At 38.0% G+C, this 12,514-nt stretch overlaps 1 protein-coding gene across 1 annotated transcript in view; it reads right to left on the bottom strand.

Annotated features, from left to right (window-relative positions):
* LOC127638001 (copine-8-like) overlaps window positions 1–12,514 on the bottom strand; it is an 88,183-nt gene that overhangs the window by 49,309 nt on the left and 26,360 nt on the right. Inside the window, exons 3-4 of the mRNA XM_052119360.1 lie at window positions 4,456–4,502; window positions 4,244–4,347 (exon numbers count right to left, since the gene is read on the bottom strand). Coding sequence (XP_051975320.1) covers window positions 4,244–4,347; window positions 4,456–4,502 — 151 coding nt within the window. The remainder of the gene's footprint in view (window positions 1–4,243; window positions 4,348–4,455; window positions 4,503–12,514) is intronic.

Genomic DNA, 12,514 nt, shown 5'->3' with positions numbered 1-12,514 from the left:
TTTGTAGCTGAACCAAACCAGACAGTTATTGAAGTGCAGAGGAAAGACTCAGTAGGAACAGAGAGTTGGTGTAATTTAGTCTGGAGAATAACTGGGATGATGGTTGATGCTGAACTGAAGTCCACAAAAAGGATCCTTGCATATGTCCCTGGTCTGTCCAGATGTTGCAGGATATGATGCAATCCCATGGTGACTGCATCTACAACAGACCTGGTTGCTCAATAAGCAAATTGAAGTGGATCTAGAAAGGGTCCAGTGATGTCCCTCGGGTGGGCCAGCAGGGAACTTCACACTGCTCCAGTGATCTATTGAAGATCTGTGTGAAGATGGGGCCAGCTGGTCATCACAGGATTTTAGAAGTGGGTGAACACCGTCTGGGCCCTGTGCTTTCCTTATCTTTTGTTTCCGGAAGACACGGCAATCCTCCTCTTCGCAGATCTTAAGTGCAGGTTGAGAAGCAGGAGGGGGGTTGCAGGAGGTGTTGATGTTTGTGTGAAGTGAAGGTCAGATGTGGGGTGTGAGATTGGGCCTTTAAAAAATCTACAGTAAAACACATTCAAGTCGTCAGCCAGTTGTTGGTTTCCTACAGTGTTGGGGGATGGTGTCTTGAAGTTAGTAAAGTCTTTTAGGCCTCTCCACGCTGATGCAGGGCCGTTAGCTGAAAACTTGTTTTTCAGTTTATCTGTGTAGATTATTTTAGCTACTCTGATATCCTTACTCTGTCTGTTCCTGGCCTGATTGTACAAGATTGTATTTCCACTTCTGTAAGCATCCTCTTTGGCATGACAATGCTGTCTGAGTTTTGCTGTAAACCATGGTTTATTGTTGTTGAACACTAAATAACTCCTAGAAGGAATGCACATATCATCACAGAATCTGATATATGATGTCACAGTGAGCTTATCCAGATTGGTGTCTGCAGGCTCAAATACATTCAAATCAGTGCAATCAAATAAGGCTTGTAGTTCCAGCTCTGCTTCATTGATCCAACTCTTTACAGTCTTTACTACAGGTTTAGCTGATTGTAGTTTATGTCTGTATGTTGGAAGAAGATGAACCAGACAGTGATCAGAGAGTCCCAAAGCTGCTCTAGGTACAGAGCGATATGCAACCTTTATTGTTGTGTAGCAATGATCCAATGTATTTCTGTCTCTGGTGGGGCATGTAATATGCTGTCTGTATTTTGGCAGTTCATGGGTGAGGTTTGCTTTATTAAAATCTCCCAGAATAATAATAACTGATTCAGGGTATTGTTGTTCAATTTCTGTGATCTAATCTGCCAGCTGTTGCAGCATTGCATTCACGCACATCAGTGGAGGAATATAAACCCTCATCAGAATAAACAAGGAAAACTCCTGCGGTGAGTAGAAAGGCTGTTATATCTGTACACCTACATTCATTGATGTAAAAGCATGTTCCACCGCCACTCATTTTCCCCATTAACTCTGCAATGTGATCCGCTCTGAACAGCTGAAAGCCCGGCAGATGTAATGCGCTGCCTGGAATGGCTTTACTCAGCCAGGTTTCTGTGAAGCACAAAGCAGCAGAGGTTGAAAAGTCCTTGTTTGTACTGGTGAGGAGATGTAGTTAATCCGTTTTGTTAGGAAGAGAGCGGAGATTCTCTATATGAATACTCGGCCGATCTTTTGCATTTTTTAACATAATATGCATCGGACAATATCCAAGTATATCAAGCCGATTATTAGGTAGGCGCATCTGTGGGCAGCCTAGTGTTGTTGTGGAACACGTGTTCGACGCACGCTGCCCCTAGAGTCATTTTCCAGCAGAGTGAGCAGTGCCTAAGGAAGGAGCTAAGTTCCTTGGAGAAAACGGTAAGGATTACATTTGTATAACTTCTTTATATTTAATTAAAAACTTTTGATATGTTACTGCCAACTTCGAGGAAAAACGCGACATGACATTCGGCTACTTTGGATATTGATAGCGTAGTTGAAGTTGCATTATCACAGCAGAAGGGTTGCTATCATGTCACAATAAGCAAGCAAGGAATTTCCAATTACAGACAGTGAATCTGAGACTTTTATTTGTTCTGTTTGTGTGTCTTATATTTGAGAGGGTTGTCACTCAATGCAGAGAAATAAGTAATAAAAATATACCAACGTGCTATAGGCTATTGAAGGACTGGCTTTGGTAAGCTCGGACGTTATCGGTTCTGCTGTCAGTACTGGAGAAATTAAGAAAATACATGTATTATTGCTATAAAGAGAAAGTTATTTTATCTCGCCAGCCATTTCTATGTATAATAATATGAAACCATTTGTCTGTGATGCAATTTAGATATTCGCAGTCAGAGAGAGAGAGAGAGAGAGATCTCGCGCACAGCGAGCACAACACAGCCCAGCTAAATGAGTGACAGAACGAAACATTCAAACTTTGCCTGGTTTAGATCTGTGATATTAGTCTGATTTTATTTTAGATTTCGCCTTCCAAAGATTATAAAAAGAATATTTATACATAAGCCGCATTCTGTCTAGCACAACTTCCTTCCCTTCACAGCGGTGCACTGACATTTCTCCCTAAAACTCAAACTTAACGTCAGAATCAGCACGATCGGTGATTGTTGTAAAATGCTACTGTTGCTAAACTGCGGGACGCGTTTAATAATAAAAAGAGCGCAAGAGATACCGTTCCCAAGGCGGCGCGCGCTCCGATACAGACTGCAACGAGACAAGCAAACTATAGGCTACTTTGGGTTTCATGTGCGCGTCTAAACAATCAACTATACACAAAAATATGTCAAAACGACTGGCTTGGAGATTCACTTAAACACAGTTCATGTCTTAAATGGACGTAGTTATGGAAATAATTGGGAGAAAATATGGCGCATCAGGAGCCTTTTAGACTCGGTCTTAAAGGGGAAGCTGTCTATTAAACATGTGACGATTGAGCCATTTACTGCGAATCAAACAACAAAAGGCAAAGAGAAAATCACTTACAGCTCTTGAATGAATAACTTCTGCATTAATAAGCATGAATCTATCTATGATAAACTATGCAGTGTTATTTTACAATTGATTACTTTATTAGATTTCTTTTTAGACCACACCTGAACAGTAATGTTAGTAGACCTTCCTGAAATTAAATCACTGTGCCTATATAAAGTTTATCTTAAAAAGAACCGTTAAGAATACAGTTGAAGTACCGGATCGATAAGCAGTATCGGTAAGAGTAGTAATACCATTAAAACCTTAACGATACCCATCCCTAGTTATGCCTGTGCTTCTCTTGGATGCTCTGAATATTGGATTACGTGTCTGGATTGCCCCTTAATTAAAGCTGCATTTGGATCTCAACCTTCGTGTCTCTGAGCAGTTCAGTAACACCTGCTTTGTTTATTTAATATATTTGTTTTACATTATTTATACAATATGTTTTTACATTATACATTTTTAATTTAAGTGTACAAGTGCAGATTGGTCAAGTGTTCAATAAATGTATTTGTTGAGAAATGTTGTCTATCTTAAGTAAGTATTTGTGTTACATTTTATCTTTCAAATAAAAGGTTCAAATAAGAGGTTAAAAACAATGCCAAATATCGGCCAAAATAAATCGGCAGCATTAATCGACCATCGGCCGACCCGGATTTCAAAAGATCGGCATCGGCCTGAAAAAACCAATATCGGTCGACCTCTACTCGGCAGCACTGCTCGAAAGCCACGCTGACAGAGCTTGACCAGCGTGCCGACTCGCTTCCCTCGCTTGCATCTCATAGCGCTTAAACAACATAGCTGCGCCTTTAAATATCCACCAAAACATCAGAAACGTCGATTGTCTGGTATGTGCTGCCAAATGTTCAGCAGTCCATCCCTGGTAAAACTGATTGGATAATAATTACTAAACACAGGACAAACAAACTTAAACAATAAAAGAATTGGAGAGGTCCACACCAAGGCTGCCATCTTGAATATGAAAAAAAAATAAATGATGCTAGTTTTATCATCATGTTGACATTTGCCTAATTTGGCGATACAAATATTGCAGAGTTTGATTGGATGCATTGACGTCAACAACAATAGATATGCGAAGAGTTTTCTCCCTTTTACTTGTTGATAAGATTATTTATTTAGCTTTCTGGTCTATACGTGATTAAATGTTTTTTTGAATTTTACTTTGAATGTAGCTATTTTTTCCCCTGCTGACAGACCTGTGAAACACCAGTTGAGAGCCACTGATTTACACAAACATATAAACGTGCACACATTTCCATGCTGAAAATACTCACAGGTCAAAGCGTAGATTTTGTCTCTCTTCAAAGAAGTAGTCGAGGATGAATTTGTGCACAAAGTCTGGATTCAGTGTGTTATCGATGACTTCTGTTCTGCCAAACTACAAAATGACATCAGCAGCATTAATAAAAACATTGAACATTGAAAATAAAGTTTCTGCACAGAAGTCTATTTAAAAATTAATTTAATAAAGATTATGACATCATACCTCTCGCCACTCCCTGTTGGCCACCGTCTGAGTGTACAGCACACAAACTACACAAAAAAGGTGAAAAAACATGATAAATGCGTTTATGAAAATAGAAAATGGAATTGTTAGATTTATTTCCATATCATTAAAATAATGTCCTCAGCAATCTATTTTACAGACGAGGCTGTTCTCACAAGACACGTTCTGTGTGTATTTTGTACTTCAGACGGATGCTTTTTGAGCATACAGGAATCTCAAGATGTGTTTTTCCTAAAAACAGTATGTTTATGATGCGACACAACCGACAGGCCCGGATTACCCAATGGGCATTATGGGCACGGGCCCATGCGCCCAAGCGAGGGGAAGATTTATTTTTTTATTTTTTTTTTATTTTTTTTTATTTCCGAAAACGGAGCGTAGCTATATTTGCACTACGTGCCGGCCCGGTGCCTGTCTTTTTAGCAAAAAGACGCTCGACAGAAAATAACTACTGTAGCGTAAGGCGTGAGGTGCATGATGGCTTTTGACGCGTTCGGCCAGAGTTCGAATCCGCCTTTTGCCGAACTCGCTCTTCTCCCTTTTCCCAACACATGCAGGTACTTACTGCTGGTGGTGACACGTACGCGTGCATTTGAGCAACACTGGCAACAAAACTAGCACTAGTGTAATTGCTAAATAAGTTAATTGCCATTATGCAACGTTTTAGAAAAGTATGAATTAGCAGAATATCCAGTGTTATGAAAACAGTAGGTCAACATAACTACAATGCATTCTTTAATTCCCTGTCTTAATACAAACCTTAACATAAAGAGACGGACAGTGTTATTAACAGACAGTAAAAATCATACTAATAATACTATGTAAAAAAAATCTGATGAGCCCAGAATATAAACTCAACGTGTTTAATTACACGTTATAAGCATTGCCGAATACACTCAAATGAGATCGACTCAGAAAAGACGTCAATAAATGCACGCGTCACCTGCTACATCCTCTTTGCTGCATGCGCAAATTATGATCACTAATACAAAATACAACATTTTATTCACAAAAATGTCTCTATTTGTAGAAATTGCTGCACATTCGTTGAATTCTGAATTTTGCACACATAAGTTGAAAGCAATTTGTTTGTGGATAGTAGGCACAGGTATCCTAGAAGAACATATCTGCAACATTTATCAAGTTCACGGATAATTGTGCGTGCATCTGATCTATTAAATTAGTATTATTAAGATAGACAGACAGATAGACAGACAGCCCCTGAGGAGAGGAGGAGAGCATGAGACAGACAGACAGACCCTGAGGAGAGGAGGAGGTATTGTGTGTGTGTGTGTGTGTGTGTGTGTGTGTGTGTGTGTGTGTGTGTGTGTGTGTGTGTGTGTGTGTGTGAGAGAGAGAGAGAGAGAGAGAGAGAGAGAGAGAGAGAACAACTTACATGAAATATAGTATTATCAAAAAAACAAAAAACAAGCTGCTTTATTTTACATTTGATTTACATTTACATTTAGGGCATTTGGCAGATGCTTTTATCCAAAGCGACTTACATGTAGTACATTTGTCAATAGTTGGACAGGTCATACACCAGCAATTGTAATTTGTATTGTAAGCAACCAATATTATACCATAATACTTACAGCATCTTGTAATGTGTCTACTACCATTTCACTATCATTCAATCATCAAACAAAGTGCCATTAGGGGCCATGAATAATAAAGTGCTAAATACATAAGTGCAGAATTTTTTAGTATAAAGAAGAGAGAGTATAAAGAAGAGTAAAAGGTTGAGTTAAGATGACCTATACTGTTTGCATCCTTTTCATCACAGGAAGAGGAGAGGGGAGAGAGACAAAGAGCGGCAGCCCCTGTAGAGCCGAGGAGTAGAGGACAGGAGAGGAAGAGAGAGACAGACAGGAAAGCTACATTAATGGGTGTGTGTACGTGTTTGTGTGTTAATTATGGAAGAATTTGATTCATATAACTGGATTGGTAAAGGTGAGGCACTATGTGCTTGCATATGCCAGCTAGTTGCTCGCTATAGGTGTTACCAGCAAATAGTATCCAAAAATTCAAAAGCTTGATTATGTGGGTGGGGTGGGGTGGGGGCCCTACAAGACATTGTGCCCAGGGGCCTCTGAATTCTTAATCCGGGCCTGACAACCGAGGCACTCCAAAAGCATCCGTCTGACACAGGTGTACATTGACACGTCCTTAAACAAGAACTTATAATAAATCTCGGACTGATTGATGAATTCAGTTCAGCAAAATGGACTGCTGTGAACTGTTGGCCAATGATAGGTCTATTGCATTCTAAAGCCGCTTTTTGTATTTTTTATTTTTTATGCTTTACTTGTGTGCATAATTTAATGCATTTACATTTACTGTATTATTATTTTTTATAATCTATATAATTTATTTATAATTATTTAAATATAACTATTTAGAATTATTTCATCATTATATATTGAATGAATGTTAATTGAGGGGCTTTCTCAGCAAATATTTATGTATGCTATTAATTTGATTCATTAATCGGCATTCCATGTAATTCATTCGCAAAAAAATTTGTATCGATTGACAGCCCTAACACATTTTTTTCAGCAAGGTCAGCTAGAAGGCCTTGACCGTGACATATCCTAAAGATCACACCCACAAGAACAAATAAATCAATCTGATTGGCTGATGAATCTGAATCTTTAGTTGCTCATTCATTTGCACTTTTGAGGGATTCGGTGGAATTCGGAAGGCCTAATGGGGTGGAGCTCAGACTCACGTGCTGCTTCATGCATATAATTTGTCAAACAGTTGTCACGCTTTTGCTTGTAAGCATCAAGGAATAAATTCTGACTGGATAAACTTTTCATTTTTCTCTATTTGTTTGTAGATTAATTAAGAGTGGAAAGTGATTCTAGCAGAATATATTTTAATATCTGTTCAAATTATATTAATTCCATACTCAAAGTTTCCTGAGAATGATCCTATCACAATATCAAAAATATGTGCATACATTTCAATTAAACAATTCTGGTTTGCTAATTAAATAAATAAATTAATCAAAAGAGCAGCAACAACAACAACAAAATACTTTTTCAAATAAACAAAGATGGGTTAGGGCACTTGAGACATTAATGGCACATTTGTCTAGCACAGAGTGAGATGAGTGGTGTTATTAATATACACACATGCACACATACACAAAAGTCATGCCAATTCATATCACGCGCAGCGGCAGGCGCTGGAAGAATTCACTTTCCTAAAATCTGTCTGATTGTCCGGAGGCCTTTCTCTAAACACAAGCCAATACCTGCCATCAGAGTGTGTCTAAAAATATGCCTAATTAGAAAAGACCATTTTCATCCACTGACCGTGTAATAATCATAAACATTCATATTGGGTTTGGACCCCAGAGTGTTGTAGACTTTACAGTGTGTGATTTTATGACTGCCTGTTCTCATATCTGTCCTGGGAGATGAGTGTTTTGTGTGTGTGTGTGTGTGTGTGTGTGTGTGTGTGTGTGTGTGTGTGTGTGTGTGTGTGTCTGTAGAGAGATATACCTCAGCTGTGTAAATGCTCTGATAATCTCTTAAACTTTAATTCTGTTCAGTTGGGTGTGTAGATGCACATGGAAACCTGAACACTTTACAAAAATAAACCTACATAACACTGAGACAATATTATGAACATTAAAAACATACACAGCCTTAAATACTGAGGGGAAGGTGCACAAATCTGCATCTAAAGCATGATCAAATTAGATTTTGAGCTTGCAAAATTATTTCGGACACTACAACGAACAGGATATGATGTCACGCTCAATGTTTCTGGATTTAATCAATACAAAATAACAAATAACAACAAATAGTATATTTAAAATGTGAAAATATACCAGCAACAATAAAATCACACAGCTTTGAATGATATATTCTTTTGTGCTGAGCCATGAGATCAGTTTGTGACGTTTCTATTGGTCTCACAACTTCTCATTCTATGAATTCGCAGGTCAAAGTTTTTTGCAGTGGAATGCGAAATGTCCTCTAATTATCTTGTGTTTAAATGGATGTGAAAGAAGCACGGTGTGTAGTGTGACCAAGGCTTTATTCACAAACCACCCACAGTCTAGAATAACCACAACTGTGCATTGCATTTTTAAAGATGCACATACATTTTTTCCTTATTAAAAAAAGTTTAACTCCTAAAGACTTTAATTTAATTTGGCAAAATATGTAGGACATGACCACTCACATTAAAATGAAGACTCCAGTCATATCAGTAACCTTATAAAAGCTGTTTTATTCTACATGGAGGGTCCGCACATGGAGGCTGTCATGTTGGAATCTCATGACTAGCTGAATACTACTCACTTAATCTCAGTAACCATCCTGTTATTTGACACTTTCATTAATTGATTAATCATGTCTGACTGTGAATATTACATTTCTACAATGTCATCTGAAACTAAAAACTATTGATTATAAATGGTGCTGCATCCAAGCCACTAGATGTCAGTGCAAGTCCAAGATGACACCAAGAACAAAGTTACTGAGAGCACCTTTAAATTACATCGTTGTCAGACACACCTTCTTTCTATGCATATTAGGCTTATTATAGATAGCACCTTGTTTACAAAAGCCAGCATTATTTGCCTGGGTCCAAATAATATTGTATGATTGTATAATCAGAATTTGGCCATATTCTGATGTGTAAATGTGTTAACCTGAGTTCCATTACTTGATTAAGTAAATGTTTTAGTTTCTTGAAGTTTGAATAAAACGGATGCAATATTCTTGTATTAATCAGAATTTTGGTCATGTAAACACCTATTTTGGACCTGCCAAGGCATGGACTCTACAAGACCCCTGAAGGTGTCCTGTGGTATCTAGCACCAAGACATTATCAGCAGATCCTTCAAGTCCTGTAAGCTGTGAGTTGCTGCCGCCATGGAACGGACATCCCACAGAAACTCAATCGAATTGAGATCTTTTGAATTTAGAGGCCAGGGCAACACCTTGAGTTCTTCATCATGTTCCTCAAACCATTCCAGAGCAATGTATGAAGCGTGGCAGGGTGTATTATCCTGCTGAAAAAGGCCCCTGTCATCAGGGAATACCATTGCCATGTAGGGGTGTACCTGGTCTACAATGATGTTTATTGCCCACATCACACCGGCTTGTCATCTTCTGCAGTGCATCCTGGTACCATCACTTTCCCAGGTAAAGGGCACACACGTACACGGCCGTCCACGTGATGTAAAAGAAAACTCGCTCGCGTATAGCTTTCAATGGTGGACAGGAGTCATCATGGGCACTCTGACCAGTCTGCAGCTACATAGCCCAATACGCAGTAGGGTACAATGCACTGTGTGTTGTGGCACATTCCTCCCATTACCATCATTAAAATGTTCTGTGACTTGTGCCACAGTAGACCTTCTGTCAGTTCGTACCAGACAGACCTTTTTTAGCCCTCACATTGATGAGCCTTGGGCGCCCAACACCCTGTCGCTGGTTTGTGGTTTGTCCCTCCTCAGACCACTGTCAGTAAGTACTCACCACTGCTGACTGGGAGAACCCCACAAGCCTTGCCATTTCAGAGATGATCTGACCCAGTTGTCTGGCCATAAAAATTTGGCCCGTGTCAAAGTCACTCAGGTCTTTACTTCTGCCCATTTCTCCTCATTCAACACGTTGACTACACGTTGATCTAATCTTCCCAAATCTTGAAATGTGGCCTTGCAAGGAGATAATCAACATTATGTGAGTGGTCATAATTGTTTTGGCTTATCAGTGTATATCTGCATGTGGCCATACGGAACTAATTGTGGGTGATATGAGAGACAGGCAGTTGCGAAAAGTCAAGCTACCACAGAAATGCTTTTGGAGCAAGAAACAGACTACTTTTTTTTAATAAATCAATAAACAGAGGGGCAATATCTTCATAATATTCTTGGCTTACATTTTGCTACTCATTGTCCTCTTAAGTACAATTGTTCATGACATGAATGAGAATTAATGAGTTGATTACTGTAAATTGCAGCGCAGAGTGCAGCATAATAAATGGCACAAGCAAGCATTTGCAGTATTTCCAGAAGAGAATTGAATTAAATTAGATTGTGGTTCCATATATAGGTTTCTCTCAGGAAACTGTTCCATTTGTGTTCTATGTGTAGCCTTTTGGGTGAGATTTATCTTTTTAGTTTGAGTAAAGCAAATGACAAATACACTTCAATATGTTACTCAACAGTGCTGGGCGTATTACTTTTGAATTGTAATTTGGTACTTATTACAAATTACATGAAAAAATGCCATAAGTAATATAATTATTGGAGTAATCTAATCAGATTACTTTTGGATTACTTTCAACCTAATTCTATTTTATTTTATGTCACATACATTTGAGTAGGATAAACATTTTAGCTAATAGAACAAAGAGGAAGAAAATGTATTACATTATTTATTACTAACAAAAAGAGCTTCATAAAAATAGTTCCTTATGACATTTATAAAAAGTGCACTAAACATTACATGAATGAAATAAACATTAAATCTAACAGCAATGCGAGTTCGTGACCAAAGTTCATAATTCAAAACACTGAGATGTCAAGTTAATTTTAAGTGCATAATACAATAGCATTAAGAACATTAATGACCATAAAATCAATCGCAACGATGTTGCCCAGGTCAAACAATTCGTCTAAAAACACTCAAACACATTTAACCCTTACTGCTTAATGATAGTCCATCACCTATTCCTTAGCTGAGGTGCATACCTTACTGTTGTAAAGTTAGAGCACATGCTCAAATGTTAATCTGTTAAGACTATTGTGCTTTGGGGTAAGAGTATGATGATATTGATATGACAATTATCAATAAATTATTAACAATTTACTGCCTTTGCCTTGTTAATATATAATCAAGTAATCGATAAAAAGTAACTGTAATATGATTAAAAGTATTTTAAAATGTATTTTTTAATAATCAAATTATAAGTAATTGATTTTTGTAATATGATTACATAATCCACATTACATGTAATCTGTTTATACTCAGTAGCAACGTTAGTAAAATATAACAAGAAATTATGATTCATGATGCTGCCAAATCCTGCCATAAATATAACATCCAGCTGCGTGGACACCCACCCACACACACACACACACACATGCAGTAGTGGTGGTCTATATTTAGCCTCCGGAGTCCCTGAATCTTGCATCTTTGGGCTGGTGAATGCAGCGAGGAGATGCTCGATCACGTCTGCACATGTACCGCTCTGCAGAACCACACTACATGCCATATCTGGTAAATACATTTGATATATAATGTTGTCAGTAGTTTATAGAATAAATCAAAAATTTTCATTTTACTCAAACCTATAGTAAATTATAGTAAATCCAGAGAAACTGATAAATTAGCAGTTATCACTTAATTTTTTCCAGCGCAATATATATATATTGAGAGTAAAATGAAAATGTTTGATTTATTCTATAAACTACTGACAACATTTCTCCCAAATTCCAAATAAAAATATCTTACATTTTTATATTAATATACTGTATATATTATTTCCAGAATACGACAACTGGTCTAAATAACAAAAAAGATGGCATATTTTCAGACCTTGAATAATGCAAAGAAAACTAGTTCATATTCACTTGTAAACAACTCAATATTTGGTGGAATAACACTGATTTTCAATCATGCGTCTTGTTATGCTCTCTACCAGTCTTTCACATTGCTGTTGGGTGACTTTATGTCACTCCTGGCACAAACATTCAAGCAGCTCGGCTTTGTTTGATGGCTTGTGGCCATCCATCTTCCTCTTGATCACATTCCAGAGGTTTTTAATGGGGTTCAGGTCTGGAAATTAGGTTGGCCATGACAGGGTCTTGATCCGGTGGTCCTCCATCCACACCTTAATTGACCTGTCTGAGTGGCATGGAACATTGTCCTGCTGAATAAACCAGTCCTCAGAGTTGGGGAACATTGTCAGAGCAGAAGGAAGCATGTTTTCTTCCAGGATTACATTGTAGGTGGCTTGATTCATGCGTCCTTCACAAAGACAAATCTGCCAGATTCCAGCCTTGTTG

This window comes from Xyrauchen texanus, chromosome 46 (assembly GCF_025860055.1).
Source record: "Xyrauchen texanus isolate HMW12.3.18 chromosome 46, RBS_HiC_50CHRs, whole genome shotgun sequence".
NCBI classification, from domain to species: Eukaryota; Metazoa; Chordata; class Actinopteri; order Cypriniformes; family Catostomidae; genus Xyrauchen; species Xyrauchen texanus.
The sequence above is the reverse complement of the archived record's forward strand: the minus strand, read 5'-3'. Positions and strand labels throughout refer to the sequence as shown.